The sequence below is a fragment of the Molossus molossus genome, unplaced genomic scaffold (assembly GCF_014108415.1).
Source record: "Molossus molossus isolate mMolMol1 unplaced genomic scaffold, mMolMol1.p scaffold_m16_p_16, whole genome shotgun sequence".
Lineage (NCBI taxonomy): Eukaryota > Metazoa > Chordata > Mammalia > Chiroptera > Molossidae > Molossus > Molossus molossus.
The window spans coordinates 16,620,843-16,646,222 of record NW_023425351.1 but is presented as its reverse complement, the minus strand read 5'-3'; the positions used below and the strand labels follow the sequence as shown (position 1 = coordinate 16,646,222).

Genomic DNA, 25,380 nt, shown 5'->3' with positions numbered 1-25,380 from the left:
AAGTACAAAGCTGATTAAGACATAATCTAGAACAAAAGAAGAGTTTATAAACAAATCATTACAACACAGTAATGAAGAAATACACAGTGTATATCTTGGGGGAAGGAGGGCTTAACACAGCTTTGTGGAAGTAAGATTTGATTTGGGCCTTGAAGGTGATAGGCTCTGCCATGTGACTATGTGGTAGTGGGGTGTTCTTCCTCGACCAAGGAAACAGTGGGTGCAAATGCTTGACAGTAAGACAAGTACGTGTGGCTGTTTATTTGCAGGAGAGCAAATGGTTTGATATGTTTGGGTACCAGAAGTTGTTGGAAGTTTTTAAGCAGAGGAATGGTGTGCTCAAAGTTTCATTTAGGTTGATAACCATGGTGGGTATATAGATACTAATATGTGGGCAAGGAGACCTTGTGGGAGGCTACCGCAAAAGTTCAGGCAAGGAATAAATGATGAGAGCCATGGTTAACCATGGGTATTGACTATAACTGTTAAATGAAATATGTGTTCTAGTATGAATTGATTTATAAATGTATTGTATTTATCAAGATTTATATGTATATACTGAGTTTGAGTGACTGAAGAAATACAGGCAGATAAAGCTAGTAGACAGTTGGAAATAGGCATCTGGGACTCAGAAAATAGGAAAGAAACCTAGACTTGAGAGGAATTGGAAAAAAACTTATAGTTGGAGTTATGAAAACAGGTGACTATGCAGGGCAAGGTATAGAAAAACTTCTGTAAACTTGGAGCAAATAGCAAGCATTCAAGTAGTTGAATGGATGACCCAGTGAGTGAGGAAACAGATGAAAGTCTACCACTCTCTCTCAGAATGCTCTCTTCCTTGGAATCTATGGCTCCACGTTTCCTTGATTTTTCTTATTTATCTGTTTCTTGTCATGCTGCTTTCTCTACCTATTTGTTCTTTTCATGTGGGTGCTCTTCATCTATCTAACCACAGATAAATATGGCAGGATTCCCTTGGTTCAGAGGCCTCACAATCTAATGGGGAACAATTTCTTATAAAATCAAGTAAAATGAGGAATAAAGAGTGCCCAGCAAAACAGACACGTATAAATTCAATGGAAATCTTAGAAAGAATGGTCTCAATAGAAAATATTTCAGGAGCAGAAAGCCAGATTGCTGTGGGTTGAAGAATGAATGGGTGGGGAGAGAGAGAAAAGTATCTCAAGAAGTTTAGTAGCAACAGGGTAGAAGAAGATAGAGCTGTATCTGAAAGGGGTGGTAAAGTAAAAAGCTGTTTTTATTAAGGGAGGAAGGTTGGGGTTATGGAAAAGGTGAGTGCTCTTTATACCAGGAACCCAACAAAGCATAGAAAACTTCATCTTTGACCTCAAGGAGCTGATTTGCATTACTCAAAACAGACATGTAAACTGACTGGGAAGGTAGAGTGTGAGAGATGCTATGACCAGTCTGGAATGTGAGATTTGGAGGATCTGTGAATCCTTCCTGAAGAAATAACAACCTGAAGCCTGACCTGAGTCCAAAGGATAAATAGGAGCTCTTCATGCAAAGACCAAAGGGAAGGGAACGCTGGACAGAGGAAAACAGTGGAACAAAAGCAGAGACATATTTAAAATGTGAGGGTTACAAAGCCATTCATCTTTTCTCCCAGCCTGTAGAATGCATTTTCATTTTATTTACATTGTCTTCTGAAAAGCAAATGTTTAATTTTTCTGAAATTTGATTTATAAAATTGTATTTTGTGTTCTAAGGAAGCTTTGTCTAACCCCAGTCATGATTTTATCCTACATATGTTCTTGTATTATTTTTATTGGTTTAGCTCTTACACTTAGCTCTGTTTAGAGTTAACTTTGTATATGGTGTAAAGTAAAAGTTTATTTTTGCATACAAATATATGATTGTTTCAGCAGAATTTGTTTTAAAAAATATCATTTTCCCATTGAATTACCTTGGTACTTTTGTGGAAAATCAATTAACCACATAGTAATAGGTTTATTTCCAGACTTCTATTTTGTTCATTTGATCTATATGTCTATAAGGTTAATATCATGTGGTCTTCCTTTAAAAAAAAAAAAAAAAACTAGAGTTAAGTCTTAAAATCAAGTAGTATAGCCCTGGCTGGTTTGGCTCAACTGTTAGAGCATCAGCCCATGAACCAAAGAATTGAGGGTTCAACTCCAGTCACGGGCATGTACCTAGGTTGCAGGTTCAATCCTCAGCCCTGGTCCAGGCCCTGTGGGAGGCAGCTAATCAATGTGTTTCTCTCTCATCGATGTCTCTATTTATCTCTCCCTCTCCTTTCCTCTTTCTCTAAAATCAATAAAAATATATTTTTAAAAAATCAAGTAGTGTAATTCTTTCAACTTCATTCTTTTTCAAAATTGTTTTGGTCCTTTGCATTTTCATAAGAAATTTAAAATAAACTTATTTCCAACCAAAAAAAACCCTAGGAATTTTAGTGAAATTTCATTTAATGTATAGGTTGTTTTGGGATATGATATTTTACTTATATTAAGGCCTTTATATCATGGGCATGATATAGCTCTTACTTTATTTAGATCTGCTTTAATTTCTCTCAGTATTGTTTTGCAATTTTTGGTGTGAAATTTATGCCTAATTATTTCATATTAGGATGCTGTTTAGGGCTTTTTTTTTTTTTCTATTTCTAATTGTTTTTTATTAGTATATAAAATTATAATGATTTTGTATACTTACCTTGAATTCTATAACCTTGTAAACTAATTTAGTTGTAGTAGCTTTTTTTATTTTTGTAGACTCTGATACACGACTTACACCAATACCATATAAAAAACTAGTACAACTCAGCAATGAGTGAACAAACAACCTAATTTTACAAAGGCACAAACTCTTAATAAATTCTTCATCAAAAGAAATATGCTAATGAGAAACATATGAGAAGATACTCACCATCATTAGTCATTAGGAAAATGTAAATTGGTAAAATATGATTACAAACTCACTAGAATGGCTAAACTTGGAAGGTGTAATAATGCCAAGTATTGGCAAAGATGTTAAGCAACCAAAATTCTCACACATTTCTGGTAGAAATGAATGAGGACACTCATTTCTGAAATCAGTTTGACCGGTTCTTATGAATTTAAATATACATTTGCTATGTAATCTAGCCTTCACATTCCGAGATATTTACCAAAGGAAATGAAAACATATGCCCATACAAGTACTTGTACTTGAGTTTTTGTAGCAGCTTTATTCATAGTAGTTAAAACTGAAAGAAACCCACATGCCCATCAATTAGTAAATGGATAAACAATATTGTGTTATATTTATAATAGAGTGTTACTCAACAACAAACAGGAGTAAGCTATAAATAGAAATAACAATGTGGATGAATTTCAAACACATTATGCTAGGGGAAATAAATCAGACATAAAGGACCATATACTGAAAAATTCCAGATATATGACATTTTGAAAAAAAAAAGAAAAAGAAAAAGAAACTAGAGTGACCGAAATCAGGGCAGGGGTTTCTGGGGACTGGGGTTGAGAGGGAAGATTGACAGCAGAGGGTCCAAGGGGACTTTTGAACTGATGGGGCTACTGCTCTGTACATGATTGTGGCAGTGGTCACAATTGTATACATTTCTCAAAACTCACTAAATTGTACATTTAAAATTACTAAACTTTATTGTAGATGAATTATCCTTTGATAGATTTCCTTCAAAGGAAGTCCTGGGGAATGTAAGTTACTACAAGTACAGGTCCATAGTCTCTTATCTGAGATCCTACTGGGCAAATATGTTTGAAATGCATAATTTTTTAAAATTTGAAAGCTTACACCAATGTATTACATACAGCGGTGGGTAAAAATAAGTAGACTGTGCCACTGGACATTCTTTTGAGTTAATAAAACTAATATAATAATCATAACGTGTATGTCTTTTTTCATACAAACAGCTGTAAACTACTTTTGCTCACCCCTGAATATTCCCCTTGATGCAGGATTTGAAGAAACACCCCATAATCAAAATCAGTATATTTCTGCAGCAAAATACATGAATATTTACTGAGTAAGATGAGTATACTCTATAAAGAGCCTCTTGTCAAGTTAGATTAGATGTTGCCTGTAGATATTGCTACCAAATGTGTCAAGAAATAACTAAATTTTCAGAGCTTTTAGAACCTCAGAATTGAGATTAAGGGGCTGTGGTACTATCCAAGTGGTGTTTACTGTCATTTAAAATGTGGAGGTTGTGCCTGAGGGGAGGGGCATTGTAAGAATGAGAAAACATGACGCTGGAGAGATGGATCACAGAGGGTCACACTCTGCAGTTTCGTATTTTTCTGAATGTATGTATATACCACAGGTACTAAAATGGCAACTAACAAAGTCACAGAAAAAGGAGCATCTGCTCTCTTCTTCAGTAATGAACGCCTGCAGGCGCTTATGGAACCCTTACTATGATGGCATAAGGATTAATATTAAAGGGTACAATCCTTGACAGGTTTGGCTCAGTGGTTAGAGCATTGGCCCACGGACCAAAGAGCCGAGGGTTCAATTCCAGTCAAGGGCACTGCCTCAGTTGCTGGTTCAATCCCTGGCCCAGGCTGGGGTCTTGTGAGGGGTGGGGTGGGTAACCAGTAGATGTGTCTCTCTCACATGATGTTTCCCTCTCTCTCCCTCCCTCCTACTCTGTCTGATTTTGTAATATTATAATACAAATATATAAAAGTCAGGTGATATATTAACGTCCTTCCAGTGTCTCCAATCTCTTCCAGATAAATTCCAGCTTTTAGTTAGACACAGTTTCAGTGATGTGAACTCCGTCTCCATGGCTCCCCTCACTCCTCCCATCTCCCTGAATTTCCTTACCCTCACCTAGGAACCCTACAGCAAATACACAATTGTTTGATCTTGATGTTCTGAAATTTTTCTTTGTTTTGAAAGACTCTTTGACATTGTTCATGCTCTTCTATCTGGAGAGGGGAGGGTGAGGGGAGGAGCAACAAGAATTGACATATATTGTTACTTCTGGCACCTAACACATAATCTAATAATGGTTTCCTTAATTACAAGTGATATTCCACCGCAATAATACAGATGAGGCAACACAGAGAACATAATACTATTATAATTCTTTACCAGTCTGTCTCATTGAAGTAGAAGGGTTTATATATAATTTAGCTTCGTAAATTAACTGTTCTGAGATCAAGAAAAATATGCTCTGTTAATTTGTCTTCTTGTAAAGAGAACTTTTTAAATAATTGAGTCTTGGTTGGTTGAAGCATTGTCCCGTGGACTGAAGGGTTGCAGGTTTGATTCCTGGTTAGAGCACATGCCTGGGTTGCTGGTTCAATCCCCAGTGTGGGCACGTGCGGGAAGCCATTGATCGATGTTTCTCTCTCTCTCTCCCTTACTCTCTTAAAAATTAAAAAAAAAAAAGAAAAAAAGAATTGAGATATAGGGGCCTTCAGTCCATTTTAAAGAGATTCTGTCCTCGCCCTCTAGGAGCTTATAATCAGCCTCAAACATATTAACAGACAGACTTATTGGACCACCATAATGAACAAAATGGAAACATTAAAGCAATAGGTAGACAGGTAATTGCATTATGTAAAGGTCAAGCCTAAGTGATTCATAGCGGAAGGAAACAGTGAGTACCTAATCAGGGTGGAGAGCAGGAACTACATGTGAAACTGGGCAGGGTGAGGGCGAGGAGTCACTTACCCAATCAACGCTGGAAGATTTCATGGGAGGAGTGGGAATTCACTGCAACCATCAGCCTGGATGGGAGCTGAAGAGTCTCTTTGTCTTAAAAGTGTGATTTTTGAATTAATGACATGAAAGGCTACACATGAAAATATACTGAAGTAAAGCAGGAGGATGCCTTTTCTTTCACCTTTGGCCCTGAGATCACCCTAAAAAGCCATCCCCATCATGTGAGAGTATCCTTTTTTTTTTTTTTAAATTTAAAGTAACATTACATTATTAAATATTTTAAGTCCTAGGTTATATTGTATCTTAAATTTTGCCTGCAAAATCAGATGTTTGTTTTTTCTTTGTAACCAAATTCCTTGAACATGCTCAAGAACAAAATCTAATGCCAAAAAAAAAAAAAAAAATTCTTAGACTTCAAAGAACTACGAGAGACATCTAGGTCATCGTCTGGGTGAACTTCACTTTAGGCTCTCCAACATTTATGAGCACAGAAACCCTTCAGAGAATTAGAGCTAACTTCAAACCCTCTGCCAACTTGATCTTTTATATAGAAAGAAGGCTTATTTCAAGAAGAAGAGGGGTGTCAGTGGGTCACGGGTAACTTGACAAACTTTCATTGGGTGCAGAGATTTAAAAATTAGTCCTATGGAGAGCCCATACTCTCCTTCGGCACTGCGTTAAAGATCACTGGGGAAATTCTTTCCACATGTGGCTGAATGCCAGTGCTCTAGTATTACATCCATTTCCTCATGTCCTATCGTCAGAGGAGGTGCTCTTTCCTTGTTTATGAAAGAACTCTTGATACACGATTGGAAGATATTACATTGCTTCTCAGTATTACCCTCTCTAGACAAGTCCTTTAATCTTTCTTAAAGGTCTTATTTTTCAATCCTTTAATCATCTATGGTAAAAAACCAAAGTTCCCATCCCTCTTTGTCACTCTCTGGATGTAGGCGCTGACTAGTGTAAGTCTTATGAGTTATATTTGTATTTTTCTATCCAAGTGCTACCTTTTCTGTTTAAATTGAAGTGTTGGTGTTGAGTCACCATATCTTTTTTCAAAAACAACAATAACAAAACATAGCTATGAACACAGTTCAAAATAAGACATGGAGTGTACAGGTAAGCCAGAATGATCTTTTCTTTGTATTATTCTGATTTCCTTTTGGGTCCCATTTCTCAGGAAAGTATGAGCCTTGATTATCCATGTTCACCAAAAATAGCATTTACTAAAGCAGGAATATTAACTCCCATAAGCAAAATGATTGTTCCTTTCATCTCAGCAATTCCACACCTACTCACCTTGCAATTGACTTTTTATAGAATATTAGTTTGCATTAAAAAAAATGCATTTAATTGCATTGGAAAAACACTTCACTGCCATGCTCCAGGCTGATACCATGTTGCAGCTGCTCCTATTTAAGGGATAATTGTGCTTCAGTCTTCTACAAGGAACTAATTCTGATTTTGAAAGGATTTGTCCTCACAGTTTATCCTGATGAGAGAGAACTGGATTATTGCCATGTAAAATAGCTGAATAGTCCTATTATAGCTATTATGCCACAAATGTTGGATATTGTTGAAGATCAAAGTGCTGTACCACACTGAATGGTACAAGCATGGCACACTTCCCATCCTGTGTAAAAAAAAAATACTGCATTTTATGAGTCATTTAGTACCATATGAGTTATCTGTGGACACTGTATCATTTCCTTCAAACTTTCCTCATCATTCTGAAATCCTTTATTTTCTGGTTGAAAAACTTACAATCTAGTCATTTCTCACTAGTCTCCCCAGGAAAGAAACTTCAGTGTTCTATGTTCTCCCACTGCATTATCTCATGTGTTGCATATCATTCTACTCTCCATTTAAATTACTTTAGAAAAATATTGAATAACTCTGAATGACAGCATATTCTAACTGGTAAACTAAAAAAAAAAAAAAAAGAAAGTAACCATTTCTGATCAAAACCATTAATGATGTGTTTTGAACCTTAAGAATGTGTAGGACTCAGTGTTGGTTAAATTCTAAGGAAACAAACATAGCTATTTCACCCCACAATCTTGTTAGAACGGTAAACCTATAAACACATAAATAACAAGATGTCTTATAATATAGTGTGGTCCATATGAGGTATTAATTGGATGGAATTTTTTTAAAATAAGGTTTTATCCTACAGGAGAGATTGAGCATCAGCTATTACTGGAAAGCTCATATTCAAGAGGACAGTGAAGGACTGAATATTAATTTAGTTATAAAATATGGCATGCTTTGAGTTTCGTTTTAATTTTGACATTTCAAAATAGATCTCTCTATAAGATGTTCCATTCCCATAGCCAATATGTAGAGGACTTCGACCCATCAGGAAAAACCAGTTAGAAAATCTAACCAAAAATACCCCTCAAGAAGTGCTATTTTTTTGTTGTTAAATGATTTTTATCAGAATCTCATAAATCATGAGTAGGATTTACTGTCTAGAGGATATTTTCCCTAAAGTAACACATTCTGTATGTAATTTGGAGGCATTATTACTACAAGATTTAGGACTTACCTACATAGCACAAAGAGTCAATAAACATAAAATGTGGTCAATAAAAACAATTGCAAAGTTGAAAACACAACAATTATGAAACTATAATTGAGGGAACAAAATCAAAAGCTAAATGTGGCCCTGGCCGGTTTGAACCTCGGCGGTTCGAGCCTCAGCACATGGACCAAAGGATGGAAGGTTCGATTCCAGCCAACGGCACGTACCTTGGTTGCGGTTCAGTCCCAAGCCAGTCGATGTGTCTCTCTCACATCAATGTTTCTCTCTTTCTCTCTCTCTCTCTCTTTCCTCCTCCCACTCTGTCTAAAAATAAATGGAAAAATATCCTCAAGTGAGGATTTAAAAAAAAAAAGCTAAGTGTGGTGTATAATTGCTGGTTAGGATTTCCAAAGAAATTTGTAAAACTAAATGAAACAGTGAAATTGAATGTAAAAAAAATTAGGACCAGGTCTATGACATAGTAGACATTTCATAAATTATTACATCAGTACTAGTAAGGAGATATTTTGTTCATGGATAACATCTTCTAGTAATTACAGTTTATAAAGTTCTCTGTTCAGATGACCAAATTGTAATGTGGACCTATATAACAACTCATTTATGTTTAGTTAGAGTAACTGAGTACATGCCACACTGATTCTCTCACGAGGCAGTGCAGATGACAGGATCCTGGGAGTGGGGACCCTCAATGCCCCTTTAGCAAAGCCAACACAAATATCAATCCAGTCAGTAAATTTTATTTACAAAAATTTCCTCATTTTAACATTCCATTTATGCCTATCTTATCTTTCCTTCCAGACCAGTGTTTCTCAATCTTTCTTAACAGTTAAAACCATTGGAGAGCTTTGAAAAATTACTGTGCCCAGACACTAACTCTAAATGAATTAAACCAGAATCTACGGAGAAGAAGCCCAGGAATGAGTATTTTTCAAAGCTTCTAGGGTGACTCCACTGACCAGACAAGGTTAGAAATAGTGCTCTGGGAGACCATAAACTCAACTAAAGCAGAAACTGTTTTCATTTTTTATATGTCAACTGATACACAAACACATAGCATAGTGCTTTGCTCTGCTCATCTGTCTTTATTGAATAATGTACAAAAGAATGAATGAATGGACAAATAAATGAGTAAACTTAGCCATGATATACAGTTTAATGTCCTAGAAATCGACAAGTAACCTAATGCCGCTCTACTATTTTATCTTCCAAATTAATAAGATTTATTCAGAGGTTTAGCTAATTAACTTTCCCCAAGTTTCTCTTGGTAGTACACTCATTCAATATATGCTAGGCCTTGGATGGAGCATTATGATGAGAGTATTTCTTCAGATTACACTGAGATGGCCTTTGTGGTCTACTCTCAATGAATGAGTGATTGGAGTTAGAGCTTTAAAAAAAAAAAAAAAAAAAATCAATGCTCACATTCCCACCTGAGTCAGGAAAAACAGTCTTCCTCCTGTTTGTCCCCTTTGCTCTCATGCTACCAGCACAATTACAATACTTCGGACACCAGACATGTGGGAGTTTTCTCCACATCAAGCAATTCTGTGACACCAGCTGAGTGTCCTACAATTTAACTCAACTTTGACACTCTCTTCCTGGAGAGAATATCAAATCCCACAGATTAAGGGCTCAATTGCCCAAAGACTGCCTTCCTCCCCACTTCAGACACCAATCGCAAATCCAGGTTGTTGCCCATGCTTCTGACCAATTGGCTATAAATAAGAGATTCCCAATATCCCCTCTTTGGGTTAGATTAATATGCTAGAATGGTTCACAGAATTCAGAAAAAGAGTTTACTCACTGTTTATTAATTTATTATAAAAGGATATGATAAAGGATATAAATGAGCATCCAGATAAAAGAGATGCTTTGGGCAAGGTTTATAGGAAGGGGCGCTGAGCCTCCATGTCCTCTCCAGGACCACTATTCTCCCAACATCTCCATGTGTTCACCAACCCAGTATCTCTCAGACCCCAGGACTTTTGAAATTTTTATGGAGACTTTGTCATGTAGGCATGATTGATCATTAACTAACTCCATTTTCATCCTCACCCCAAATTGACCTTCAGGTCTACTCTCCATGTATGACTGATTAGAGTTAAGAGCTTTAAAATCAATAGCTCAGATTTTTACCTATCACACCACTCCATGCACAAACATATCACTTTGACTCTATGCACTGAACATGGAAGAAAACAACTCCTTGATTAATTAGAGGGACACACAGGCCCCATGCATTTGGGTTTTCCTTAAGACAGAAAAGTGGAAGGTCTGTGGAGCAAAGTAGAGATGTCATTATATTCTCCAGGTGTCAAGATGTTGAAAATGCTATCGCTCCTGCCTGGAACCACTTCATCTCCCTGATGTTCACAGGACCATCAAATGGAAAGCAATTATGGATTCCATTTACATTTAAATTTTGAAATGATGTAATATGTTGGTAAATAGATGCTGGATCAATAACAGAAATTTAAGCTTAGGAACGTTTAATTTTAACCTAAAATGTTTTTAATTGTGGAAGGCACATTTTAGCCATCTACAACTGAAATTCTGAACACTGATGTTACAAACCACAAAACTTCATTTAAATTTTATTATAAAGACCTTTATTAAGGGGAAAAACATGTTTTCTGTTTCTTACTTTTATTTTGTGCCTTGAAGGACCTGTAAATATGAAGGTTCTTCTGAATCCAGGGGAGAGAAATTATTTTTTCTTACTGTTCTCTCTTCCTACACCAATCTTCACCATGTCAATCTTGAGATAGAAAGCTAGATTTTTGCTATTTATAAAAATAATGAAAGGAAGAAAGAAAACACTGGCTTAAGAGACAAATGATGTAAGGTTTAGAAAGCAATGCTTAATAAAAGGTACCTAAAGGAGCCATGTACAGATGCCCAATCATTTTGATCATTTCTTATACTGTCTTCATAGGTTTTCTTCTAGACCTCTCTGCTTGTAAGCGACTGATGCTCTCAATTGCAAAGAATGCAATATAGCTGCAAGAAAGTTGCAGAGCAGTTGGTAATCAAGGTGCACTAGAAGGTTGTGCGGGTGACAAAATGTTAGTATTCTCCTGGTGCCAGAAACAAGTGGAACTGATTAAGTATCTCCCTGCTCTTCTGCAGGGTCTTGGGCCCTAGAGTGTGGGGTTGCTCCCTCCTGAAAAGGTAAATATTACTGTCTCTTCCTTGGACTTTGCAACAAGGACAGAGCCCTACAATGAATCAGTTGGACAATGGCTGTGGTACGCCAAACTTTTCCAAACATCTGGAGACACGAAGTTGCAAGTTTCCAGGTTTAAGAGGTAAGGTGAGATAACATGATGGATGATTTCCTCATCCCACTTACCAACCAAAGAAATGAGGAGGCCGATTTGTCGTCGACCTCTGAGAGCATTACTGGGCTTCCCATTATTTAAAGACAAGAATCCCATAATGGGCAACTAGCAAGGCCAAGTGTTTCCCTATCTTGTGAACTGATAATTGTCCCCCTATTTGCCCTTCGAGCAACCCTTGTGGTGTTTTGCGTGTCCTTAAGGCAGCCTTAGCCTTCGCAACCCTCCCGGGGGGGGGGGGGGGGCACAGATCACCGGGAGGTGAGGGCTAAAGGCGGGAATGAGCAACAGCCCAAACACACCCTGAGGTCCACTGGGTCTCTGGGACAGTAGCCCACTCATAGCGCACTGAGTGTTCGCGCTGTCTGCGGATTCCCGGTCCCTAAGAACGGCGCTGCGTGGAATAGTCACTTTCCCAGGCACTGGGCTTAGGGACCGGGGCGCAGGGACAGGGAGGGAAAGACGCGGACGGGGAGGTGGGATAAGCTGAGAAGGAAGTGGGACTGCGTGCAGGGGGCGGTGGAAGTGGGGTGGGGCAGGGGCGGTCCCGGGGGCGGGGCTGCGGGGCGGGGTGCGCCACAGCGCCCCCTTGCTGCGCGCTCCCCGCTGTGCCCCGCGGCCGCTAGCGGCTCCGGCTCGCCAGCCCCTTTGTGTACCACGCGCTGCCCGAAGGAGCGCGGCTTGGGCACAGCGGAGGCTCCCTGGGGTCCCGCAGCCCTGTCCCGGGCCCGGCCGCGCTTTCCTCTTGCTTCACCGCTCCTCCCTCCTCCAGCCCCCAACCTGAGCAGCAGTCATTGGGCCACGAGCACCCACCCCGCCCGGCCCAGGGCGCTCACCACCCCTCATGCCCTGTCCCCTTCTTACTCAGCCCCCGTCCCATCCCAGGCCTCCAAGGTGGAGAAAATAAACTTAAAGTAGAGCAACTCAGAGACTCCAATAAAAACGCCCAGTACCTATAGCCCAAGCGCGAACGCGTGTGCCGGGCGGCCAGGGGCGAGGGAGGCGGGGATGGGGGAGCGGGCGGGGGGACAATGAGCGCATGAAGTTACCTGCCCGGCGGCAGCGGCGGTGGTGGCGGCGGGGCCGGGAGGAGGCGGCGGAGCTGGCTGCGCGCTCGGCGCGGACGGGTGCGCGCCGCGGCTTGGGGGAGAGTTGAGCGCTTTTCCCCCCTCTTTTTTTTTCTTTTTTTTTTTTTTTTTCTCCTCTTCTTCTTAAACAAACCGCAAACGGATGTGAGGGAAGGAAGGTGTTTCTTTTACTCCTGAGTCCAGACACCTCTCTCTGTTCCGTCTAAGCTTGTTTTGCTGAACACTTTTTTTAAAAAAGGAAAAGAAAAGGAGTTGCTTGATGTGAGAGTGAAATGGACGTAAGATTTTATCCACCACCAGCCCAGCCCGCCGCTGCGCCCGACTCTCCCTGTCTGGGACCTTCTCCCTGCCTGGACCCCTACTATTGCAACAAGGTGAACGCTCTGCTTTTGTTTCCACCGTGTTCTCGCTGCTTGATCCCGGGAGGGGGGCGGCGGCGGCCGGGCCAGCTCAGCGGCGGGGTCGGTCTGCGGAGGCCGGTCCCGGGAGCGCTCGGCTCGCAACCCGCTGCAGCTCTGCGTGCGCTTGGGTAGTAAATATTGTGGAGCGGCTCCGGGGGTTTGTCAAACACCGCGATTGTGCGGGAAGTGACACGATTTGCTCGGATTCTTTCCTTCCTGCTGTTCGGGACTAAGGATCCCTGCCTAGGTTTGCTGGGGGGCGTTTAAAAAAAAAAATAGAAGAAAACCACGGTATACTTTGGGGGTGTGTCTGGTGTCCGGGAACCGAGGCAGAGACCGAGAGAATCCAGTTTATTTTCCAGTTTCTCCTTCTTACCTACCTCCCTCTCACGGGCAGCGGGGGCTCGTGGCACCGCTTCCCTGCTCGGGATTAGTTGCCAGGGGACCAGCCGGGAGTCGGGGTTCGGGGACCCGGGAGACGCCTCCGCCCCCCGCCGGGAAAATTGCTCCACAACTCTTTTGTTTTCACAAACCCTTGCGGGCGGCCAAGCCGGTGTTCGGACGCCGGTCTGCGGGCCCGGGCTCAGCAGGGGATCCTGGTCTAGGGGACAGCTCCCGCTTGGGGGACGCGCGCGGAAATTGCAAGTTTGTTACCAGGCAAGCGAGCGCTTCGCGTTCATGTCCAAAGCTCCCGCACTCGGCACGGGGGTTGGAGCAGGGTCCCAGGCTGGGCTGTACCCATAGCCCCTTGACCCAAACGCCAAGGCCTCGGGGGACCGGCGCAAGGCTGACCCTCAGGGTGGCCCAAGATGTGGATGCCGGCCTGAACTACTGCGGAGCTCCGCTCGTCCCAAGGATAGAACAGTCAGGGGACGTTTGGGGAGGGGGTTACCCTCTGGGCTTCTGGAACTCTCAACCTTGAGAGGGAGGACGCATAGGGACAGGCCTATTTAGCGCAGCCGTTGGGCCAACGCCATCCCTGCGTTGGGGTTGTTGGACGTGTCTAAGCTGTCCCTCCTGGTGGACGTCTGTGGGGAGAACTGAGTTCTCTGAAACGCTGGGCGAGCGGTTTAGATGACCAGCGCCCGCTTGGTGATAAACCTGCCTGATACTCACCGGCCCTGTAGGCAATTCCCTGTTGGCCCCTCAGTGAATTCCACTGGATAAATCATTGGGACTTCCTAACATTTGCCCAGTGGCGAGTCATCATCAAACAGCTTTTTAAAATGTGATACAGAGGTATGTATCGCGCTGCATCCTCAGCCCCCGGGTTCTCCGCCACGCAACCGACTTGGTCAATGGACACACACAGCTGTGAGTGAGTTAAGTGAACCACAGATATCACCCCCTGGAGAAGCTCCTAAATGCTGTGTACAGTGCGAGAGCCAGTAACAGGGATGAGCTGTGTGCCCATGATGTTTAGGCAAGTTTGAGACAAGGGGAATCTAGTCTTGGGCTAGGCAGAAAGGCTTTTCATCACACTGGGAGCCTTTTAGCTCAGGGCAAGTTGGAAGGTACGGGTAACTTTGGCAAGAGAAGTTTGTGTGCTGAAGTTTCACATTAGTTAGTAACATAGTTCTTTTATTTTAAAACATATTTTACCTTTATAAGCAAGTGCTTTGTGCTTGTAATGTTTAATTTTGCTTAGAATGCTATTACTAATACTAATAAAAATAATACTAACATAGCAGTCCTATCTTGGATAATAAAGACATTCCACAGTGGTAACCAAACTAAAAGGTCAGAACTGCTTTGGCAATGATTCTAGACACATGTTATTAAATTTATCAGTGATTTTAGGCTCCAAAAAGAGGGTAATGACTTGGATACACGTTTCAGACATCATTCTTGTGATAGCAGGGTTAAATTTAATTTAAAAGCCAAATGCTTTAGAAAATCAAGAATTACTTCAATATATTAAATCATTTTCCAATTAAGTGCTTTAAATAATTTTAGTGAGTTGTGCTGTGAATTGAATAAATTAATTTAGAAAGTCTTCAGAATTTCTTTACCAGCTCACTGAAGTTCCTTTTAAGTCACCCGGTGTATGAAGGGCAAACTGTTCTTTTTAAATGCAAATTAGTCACCCTTTCTATAGACTAGTTGCAAGTTTTCTATTTAACTTATCTGGGGAATAATGGATTTTTAAGGATGCAAAGTCATAAGATGTACTTGTCATAGTAGGAAGAGACTTCATGGAAATGTTTCTTGCAGGATTTTTTTTCTACCATTCTCTGTGTAGCATTCTCTAAAATATATTTGTCACTGAGCCCTGATTATATTAAATGTCCTGAGTAGGTTTTCTAGGCCCCAGAAAGCCCAGGCGTAGTATTTCCTACTCTATCATGATTACTGTTGGTACAAAATTTCTATCCAGCTCCACATTTTTAATTGTTTCCAATGTAGTCAACTAGCTTCATTTTTGCAATAGCTCAAGTGGATTTGCAGGGATATGAGGGGTGGGTAGAAGTTGGGAAGAGATGAAATTAGAAATCTGTATCTACGTTTAGTAAACACAAGTTGAAGCAGACTTCTTTAAAAGAGACAAGACTGAAATGTAAACCTTGTCTCTTTCAGAGGTGCAATGAATATGTAGTTCATTACAAGAAACAATCACTTTGTCAGGTTATTTGTTTTTAATAGGATGATAAGATCATAAATTACTATTTATCTTTATTTTAACACTTTGCTTAAAGTTGGTGTGCTAAATCCCAGCAGAACTAGTATCTTTCTATGCTTCAAGTATCATTCATTTGTAACTGGTTTCCCCAATGCCATTTTTTTCAATGTCAGAAGAGACCCTAATAGAGAAAACGAATATCCTCCTTCTAAAGATTTTCTAAACTCAAGTGAGGTGGTTTTACTCTGCTAACACTTTCTAGCACTGCTGCTCTATAGATTGCCGAAATACCACTAATATTTTTCAGTTAATAAACTACGTAGGCGGAATTTTGTGGAAACAGTTTCATCTAGTATCGCTCTATTGTAAAAGCACATTATGTTAGGAACCTATCACTATGCAAACTGGCCTCCATTTTTACATAGCCCATTGCAGGAGAAAGTGAGAACAATGCGAGTGATGTTGGTTATGGCAACTGTGCGAGGCGTCTCTTATACAAATAGCCAGAACGGGTGGTATATTGCTGTATATAGGTCAGCCTTTGAAATGCAGTGTAGCTCATAGATTGGACAGAAGCATGTATGCTAGAAGTCACAGTCTTCACCTCTTCCAACTTAAAGCCTGGTAATATTTCACACATTGAGAGATGGGTATCACAGTCCTGTTTCATCTAATTAAGACTATTTTAAGTAATGTTATCCCTTAATTCAACTGAATATTACAAAAATAAATTGGATTGCAGGAGCTCACAACTGGAGTTCAGCAGTAAAATACAGTCCCATTTTTTGTTCCAGCTGAGGATGTCAGAGCATCAGTTTAAACATAAGCTACCCAGTAATAACAGTTGCTTTCAGTTTCTTAGTGCAGTGTCATTTCTGAAGACTGTTTTCACTGATTTTATGCTAAATTAGGACAAAGAAATGGCACTTTTTTCATTTTTACTGTGATGTGATGTGTTCAGTCATTGCTCAGTATCTACCCACATAAGGAGTAGTAATACGATTATGTTATGACATGGCTAATGACAGGGATGCTGACCTCTGCCAGCCGTGGGAGAGGAAATAATGGTCCTTACTGTTCTCAGTGGCTGCTTTTGTAGAATCAGGTCCTGAATCTTCCTTTGGTTGACTTAGACACAGGAAAGTCCAAAACACAAACCCATGCTTAAGACTAGCTATATGCAGAGTAAAGAATAATGGGCATTTGGTGTATTGGGCTTTTGTCATTGAAATGAGGAAGGACAGTGTCTAATCTTTTCATATAAACATCGGAGGAAGGACTTATTTGTGATGAACTCTGCATTAAAATGTCAGGGCTAACATTAGACACCTGATAACTTTGAGAAAAACAAGATTCATTATCATCTCTGCAAAATCTCCTTTGAGCTTATTTTCCTATTTAGAGTATTATGTATTGTATTTTCATGTGGCAAAACTCATCACATATAAAATACAGGATTTACAAGCACATTAGGATGGAGTCATTATTTCTACTTTAATTACTAAATGTAAGAAAACAGAGGAGGATGGGAAAAGGAGGAGGAGGAAGGGGAGGGTTATAAGCAATTTAGTGCATCATGCTTGGTTAGTTTCCTATCCACCTCCATAACTTCTAGGACTTTGGGAAATTCACAGTTGATATTTTGGACATCGTTAATATAATTAAAACTCCCCTTGTAGTTGTATAAGCTGGCATCTTTCATAAGTCTCCAGGTTTTTAAATATGTTTTAAATAAATGTATAGGTAAGAAAGAGCATAAACCAAGCAATCATATGGTTTTGGCCACTGAATCAGATGTCGTATAAAAACCTTAAATGTAGCTATCTTGACTTTGCGGTATATTTCAGTGTCGCAAATTCCAATTATAAATGTCTGTGCAAAAATTATAGTTATGAGCCTTGGAGCTATCTAATGTTATTTTAAACATGGTTTAGTATTCTCCCAGTTTATCATATGTTTTAAAATTTTCCGGATGATGATATTAAGGAGCATTTTGATACTTTGTTTAGTTAGAAAAACTAAACTGATATTTGAATATTACCTAATTGGCTGTTTATTAAAGATTCTTTAAATGTTGTGATTGCAAGGGGCTTACGAACAGAGGAAAGAAGTAAGGCACTTGAAATTAGAAGAAGAAGGGAAAGTTCCAAGCTTAACAATGACATTTTTGGTACCCAAACTGGGTATCAAATGTTGGTTTTGGTATGTGGGACTATTTCTTGTCATACTTTTTTGAAATGGGCTCAGGTCAAGAGAGAGGTAACTTAGAGAACTGGATTGGGGGGGTTTATTTAGTCGTGAAGGAGGATTTATTCTAGTGCTTTACAACATTTGGTTAGGATACTAGAAAGTTGGAAAGACCATGAGGAGATTTTTTAGCTACTGGTGAGCCTCTCTTGACTGATGCCTGCCCTCAGGCCTGTCTGTGTGCCTGGTGCCTCTTCCCTCCCCCCTCCTCACCTGCTTCCCAAACACCCCCAATCCTAAACAACACCCCCCTTGCTTTTCGCCTCCACAATCTTAATCTGCAATGGGGGGTGGGGGAGTCCCTACTCTCTACACTGAAGGCTCTTCCCTTTCTTCAGTACTGGACCCCCCATTGTGTTCATCTTGACCGCGTTGCTCCTTGTCTGCTCACCATCACTTGTTGTCATAACCATGTTAACACATCCATTCCTCCTCCAGGACTTGGCCGTATTTCTGGTTAAGGAAATTGTGATCCACCAGTCCTCAGGCCCATATCCACTTTTGAAAATCCTGGATTAGGCTGTTCTCCTTTTCCCCAATTCCCCATGTGAATGAATGGCGTAGGGTCATACATACAATAACAGACGGAGAAAACATCGGTAGGATGCTGAGGGGAGAATTAACTATGGTGGATATTTCTGATCTCTCAAAATTTCCCCTCTCCTACCATATTTTTTTAAATCCTCACCTGAGGATATGTTTTTATTGATTTTGAGAGAGGGGAGAGAGAGCAGGAGAGAGAAAGATCGATGTGAGAAACATGGATTGGTTGCCTCCCCTATGTACAATCGAGGATCGAATCTGGTATGTGCTCTGACCTAGGCATGTGCCCTGACCGGAATGCAACCTGCCACCTTTTGATGTGGGGGACAAAGCTCCAACCAACTGAGCCACGTGTCCAGGGCTTCTACCACTTTTATATACAGTGTATATAGAGCCTGTAAACAGGTCCTTGCACATCCTTTATCAGTGAGAAATCTTCCCTTAGACACTGAACTAGTATGAAAGTTGGACTGATTTCCTGGTCCTTAGTTGTCATTCAGTAAGTTGAGTGAGTTACAATTACTGTGAGCTTTAGTAAGGGTTAGCATACTTGTGTGTTCTCATCAGAATATGCATAGATAACTAAAATGGGAATAGTGGACATGCAGAATTTGTTTAATCAAATTTGGATACTTATTATTCTACATTTTAGCTATCTGAATTTGAATCTCAAGGGTTCTAGGAAGTCATAAGGTAAACTATCTTATATCTCAATGAAACTGAAATGTAATTATTATGACTTAAGTAAATGCTATCAATTACATTTTAAAATGTTATCAATTGTTTAAGATAAAACTTAGATTGTATACAGTCAAATCCAAGACTCCAAAATGTGTATTTTGAAGAGAAAACAAGATTGTAGCAAATAGTACTTAATGTATACTATGGCCCCCAAAATATTAACTATAGTCCTTATTTGCAAGAAGCTTTCATGTTCTTCTGGGTAGAATAACCATAGCTCTTGCCTGCAAGGAGCATTCCATCTAAATGCTTGAACAAAATGTCAATATGGGAATATTTACTTTTCCCAATTTTAGATCCTCTTTTCCTTTCATTTCCTTCTCCTTTGGTGTTATTGATATATTTTCAATGGATCTTTTCTTTGAGGGTGTACATTTCAGAGAGATGCTTGTGGCCTCCACTGCGTGATAGGACCAGCAGAGATAGTGAATTGTGTCAAATGGAGTGCCCACTAGGAACCTGGAACACCAAGGTGATTCAGCTAACATCTGCCCTAATACATTTAGGAGTTTTTTGTTTTAAGCCATACACACCAAGTTTCATCCTGAAGAGCAATGTCTCGTTAAAAAACAGCTGCGTTACCCTGGCCGGTTTGACTCAGCGGTTGGAGCCTCGGCCTGTGGACCAGAGAGTCCTGGGTTCAGTTCCCGCTAGGGGCACATACCAAAAAACAAACAAACAAACAAACAAACAAAAAACAAAACAGTTGAGTTATAAACTGCTTAGAACTGTGGTTTATAATGGCAGTGCCAACAGACTGTTAATTATCGCAGTTATTCCATAATACTTGGAGACATGGAATTCACATTAACCTGAGTGAGCCTTTCCTGGTTATAACATGTTTCTCCCCATAGCATTTATTTTGAAAATGGGAACATTATACTGCTTTGTGCTTGGATATTGATGGTGCAGCAGAAAAGACCAGAGGAAGGATAATGCCAGAAAGAACCATCCTGCTCTCTCGTGCCAGGAAGTGCCAGAATGTTCTTGGACCTCTTCACGCAAGTCTGCCTGACTTAGTTAAAAATTTTAAGTTAACTTTAAAGAGCTATCTTTACAGTTTCATTCCATTCATGAAAAATAATCAGTGATATATATTTACAATACTAAAGGTCATGAAACCAGTGTCATGAATAATGCTATTCTTTTTCTGTTTGTCCATTTTTCACTTTAGATTTTTAAATGGTTCTGATTTAGCCAGATGTTTATTGTTGTTCATTCCTGAGTTATGTACTTTTATGAAACTGTTTTTGAAAGGACTCTTGATTAAACTAAGGCCGTGGTTGGTTGATAGAAGCTTTACTAGTGCCCAAGAAAATGTAAAGTGTTTTGAGTTACTATGTAGACTTGCAATTTATACATATCTGACCCATGGTAGTGACAGTGTCAGCTTCTGCCTAAAATGCCTTTTATTAGAATCTTTGACCCCTAGCTGGGAGTGACCTAGTCCGAGAAATAGGTGTATTTGCGTGTGTGTATTTATTTATTTATTTTTCTTTATTGATTTTTTTTTTTTTAGAGAGAGAGGAAAGGAGAGGGAGAGAGAGAGAACATCGATTGGCTGCCTCCTACATGCCTCTCACTAGAGACTTGGCCCACAACCTGGGCATGTGCCCTGACCAGGAATCAAACCGGCGACCTCTTGGTTCATGGGTCGATGCTCAACCACTGAACCATACCAGGTGGGATGTATGTATGTATTTAAGTGAGTGTATGTTTTAATGTGTTTTTCATGGTCCTTTATATACTTCTAGCCATAAATACATGAGAATTCGTCATAAGAGGCAGGATCTATCAATGTGTATAGGAACAACGAAGGAAATCCTAGTGACTAGTAGGGATGCCTCATGACCACTCCGCTGTGAGCAATTGCGCCATATCTCACAGGAGAAGATGCTTTTCACAATGGTGGGGCTTTGGGCATACTATAACCTAGAAATACTGCAAAAAGTAAAATTTTCTGAGAAAGACCATAGGCCCTTCTCAAGAAAGGACTGCTTTCTGTTGAAGATTTGAGATAAAAGCGGAGGCCTGTAGAGCTGCCAACATGCTCCCTAGGCAAAACAGATGGAGCCATGAAAGGGTACGACCCCCTCACCTCTCTTCAGGAGCCTGGCTTCCTTCCCTGTCTGGTAAAAGTTCTGACACTCCAACCTTAATGCGCCTGTGTCCCAATCTTCCATGTATCCACGAGAGAAAATCATTCATGTTTGCATCCAGAAACCTTATGAGAAGCAAGGAGTTAACAGAGGTAGATTATTTTGAAATCCTGTGGTGAAAGACGTTAAAAAATTCAAATATTGGTAGACCTTAGAAAAATACTGTGTTCTCAGCCCATTTCCTCTATTTCTGCTCCCCTAGTGGACGAACTAACTGTGTTTTCCAGCATTGAGACTCGTGATCCTTTCAGCAAGGGATAACCTGTCCAGAGGTGAAAGGTGAACGTGGGGAGATAGGGTGTGTGGAGGTGCCTGTGTCGGCTCCTGCCTCGGGCCCTGGTGAGGCACGCAGGGGCCTCCTTTTCCCTGTCCATGTTGAGAGTCAGTACACCTGTCAGAGATGCTACTGATGGAGCCACTGCCTGTGTTTCAGTGGAAGGAGATAAAAAAAAGTTTGAGAATAAATGCTGCAGAAGGAAGTGCCTTCTTATAGTTCCTGACTTCAGGGAAGCGAACTTGCCCTCTGTACCTTCCTCTGATATATGGGTCAGAAATGCAAAATACAATGGGCAAGGTTAATTAACAAATGAGCCAACTGGGTCTGAAAGCTAGTGCAATTACACTGAAAGCATATCTGTGTACCACCTGATTTCCTTCAGTCTTTTAACTCAATTAAATGGTTAATTTTAAAAAATGATGGGTAAAGTGTTATATGCATTGGCATCTTTATCCCATTGTAAAACCCAGGCCTTCTTTTCAATGCCAATATTCCTCAGCCTAAAAATGCCAATAACAATTGTATTAAAAGAAATGTTAATAATAAAGAGGCAGGATAACCTTTCAACAAAAAGTATATTTTATTATTTGGCAGATGCAGTCATGAACATTAATCATAGAAACCTGCAGATAGTAGAAGCTTAATATCAAAGCTAATGATTTATTTTATGTTAATGACTTTCTGCCAGGGCATAAAAGACTCTTCATAATGGACTCTCTGTGCTATGTTCAGTTACTAAGGCTAATGGGATAATCTTTTCTCTCCCCAAATTAAGCTTTTTTGAAATAAATTATGCTGTTATTTTTCAAGGTAACTCTCAAAAATTTTCTGCAAAACTAATCTTTTAAGAACTGCTTAGGAAATAAAGAGGAAGAAAAATTCCAAAGCAGCTTTTCTAGTTCATGAACAGTTTTACTTAATTAGAGAAAGTTTGCATGTATGCTAATATCCCTGAACTTGTAATGCCCAATGATTCTGAAGTCAGCCTGTGGCACGGTCTGCCTTTTTACACGAGGCTGCTGGGAGTACCTCCCACCACAGAACATGTTTTTGTCGTTTACCAGACAATAATGAGCTGGATGGTAGTAAAACACTGAGTTGTTCACTGAGAAGTTTAAAAAATCACATTTACAATTAGTTACAACCGACATTATATTTCAATAAGAGATAATTTGCCTAGTAAAATTCACATAATGTGCTAATTTTGTGCAGTGGTTAATAAAGGCCTCCTACCTCACTCCCCTGATGGCTATAAAAGGCTATTATACAGGGTTTGGCAAAGGTAGCTTTACAGTTGTTCCTATGGAAAATAATACAATGATAAATAAATAACACCACAAGAATAAACTCTGTGTTTTGAGTACCGGCGCTGTAAACCTACTTTTGCCCACCCTGTACTCAGGGCGGCTGTTCAGGTGCAGCTGCTGTGTGTTAATAATGCATCATTGTCCCGCTAATCAACTCACCTAGGTCAGCACCCCTCGGCTCTACACCACCTATTCTCTTTCCAAAATGTTTATTAACACCTTAAAAGCATATCTGTCATTTTCTTTAGCCTCAGAATCAGTTAATGCCACTCCAAACTACTTGTGTGATAAAGATTGCGTTGCCCAAGCTAGGTCACAGAGGAGATGGATATATATTCAAACTTATTTCCTCCCATCCATGTTTCCATTGCCACACTCATTGACTAAATTAGTGGAGGGTTGTGAGAGCCAGGGACCCCTTTATTATTAAATAGGTGTGTTCCAAATTGAGAGTGTTTTCAGATTTTACACGTTATTTAAGGAGACATTTGGAAGAAACACAACTTTTCAATAACCAGAATCATGTAAAGTAAACAGAGCGATTCGGGAAATGGGAAGGGATATTTAAAACCTAAACAGACAGAAATCGGTGTTAGTTTATAAACCTGATAAACTAGTGAAATATTATTTGCTTAATTGTCCTTTTGGCATAGGAAAGCAATAATAGTAAAAGCTTCTTAAACCATATTTTCTGCACACAAAGAAAATATTCATGTGGGATTTCCATTTTGCCAGAAAATCATGCAAATCAATATGCCAGCACTTTTCTGCATTAAAATGAGGTAGACAACAATTTATAGGCATAGTGGTAGTGGAGTTTTCTCGACCCCCTTGGTTAGTGTTTAAGGTAATCCTAGCTTTTGTGTGCTCACAGAAAAGCCCAAATGTTAAATGAACAAGATCTCATTTTCTCATCTTGTATTATTGTCTTCTGTTTTCTGTTACTCATCATTTTGATAACCCTGTGTGTCTGTCTTCTTCCTTATGATTTGAGAACCTTAAATGTTTTAAGAGAAGGAAAAGAAATGAAACTCAACTGTTTCCATCATCAGGAGAGATGCAAAAGGCAAACTGGTGGGCGGAGCTTCCATTTGTGTCGCACATAACATACAATGGTACATTTGTCATGCTTTAAATATATAATGCCTACGATAAAATATGTACAGGCGCAGTTGTGATCTATGAAGTCCCTGGCTCCAGTGCCATTGTTTGTCGTCTCTACGGTTGTCATACATTGTTCTTTGCACATCATACCCTTACAGCAGAATTTGACACAATTTCTAGCTTTCAGCCCTGCACCATTTTCATTGCACAATATACATGAGTTTGACAGGGTGTGTTGAGGAAAACTCTGGCAAGCAATTGATATTTTGAAGTGGCAAGCGTTTCAGCAGCTGCCTGCTTGTGAAAAAGGAATGATAAGATATACTGTATTGTTAGTTTCAGGGAAAGCATTAAGGTTTAAGCTCTGTAAAAATGTACACATTATTCGTCAGTGGTGAAGCAAGTCTTTTATGTTTTTTAGAGCTTAGCTCGCTGGCTGATGTGAACTAGCATGACATTGGTCAGTAAATGAATAGGAGTACTTTGAATTTGAACTGCTGCCAATTTTGCACCAACAAAGGAACTGACAAAAGAAAGATTTTATGTGAAATGCAAAGCACACGCAATGTCTTGGGGGCGGGGAAAGGAAAGCAGAGAGAGAGAGAGAAAAAAAAACCCACACAGAATATTCTTCGACACATACTTGCAAGGATACCAAATAGTTAAACGACATCCATTTTTCATGGCTCATCAGCTACAACCTAAGCTGTTTTATCTAATGTTCTTAAAAACCTGTTGTATACAATGGGCTCTTAGAAGATGTTCATAGGGAATTTAGAGTGTTTTTCTAAATATCACACTGTGCCCTGAAGGCCCGTTGGCACAGTGTCAGAGCTGCCCACCGTGGAGTCCGCAGCTCGCTCTCTGTCTGGTGGAGGGAAATTGTAGTTTAATCAGTTATGGCACTTTCAGTGTGTGACGTTCATTAGCAAAGCAATTTGTCATGACTGCTAATGGTCAGGATGCATCTGCTCTCTCAGCTCCAGAGCATGATAAGGAAGAAGACAAATATTTCAGTATCTGATAGTATTAACTTGTTTCAAATTTGTAATCCAGGGTTAGTTGCTCAAAACAGACACAGCAGCAGATTAACCAGCGTCCTCTATTCAATTTTCCTGGGCCCTGTTTTTATGGATTTATGACTTTAAAGCACACTAATGTGCTATTATGAAGGGCACAGTCTTTGATTAGATGTTCAACAGAAACTAAGTTATGAGCAGAGTACCTTCTGGGTTCATCTGGAAAGAATTTATGTGCATAATATTTTCTATAGAGCTCCATAAATTGAAAGGTTTGATACATGTAGTATTTCTGACATGCTAAATATTCTT

General features: G+C 39.9%; 1 protein-coding gene across 1 annotated transcript in view; it reads left to right on the top strand.

The window, feature by feature from the left end:
* Nucleotides 1-12,688: 12,688 nt before the first annotated feature.
* Nucleotides 12,689-25,380, top strand: part of TOX (thymocyte selection associated high mobility group box) — a 325,875-nt gene continuing 313,183 nt past the window's right edge. Inside the window, exon 1 of the mRNA XM_036264043.1 lies at nt 12,689-13,024. Coding sequence (XP_036119936.1) covers nt 12,923-13,024 — 102 coding nt within the window. The 5' untranslated portion in view covers nt 12,689-12,922. The remainder of the gene's footprint in view (nt 13,025-25,380) is intronic.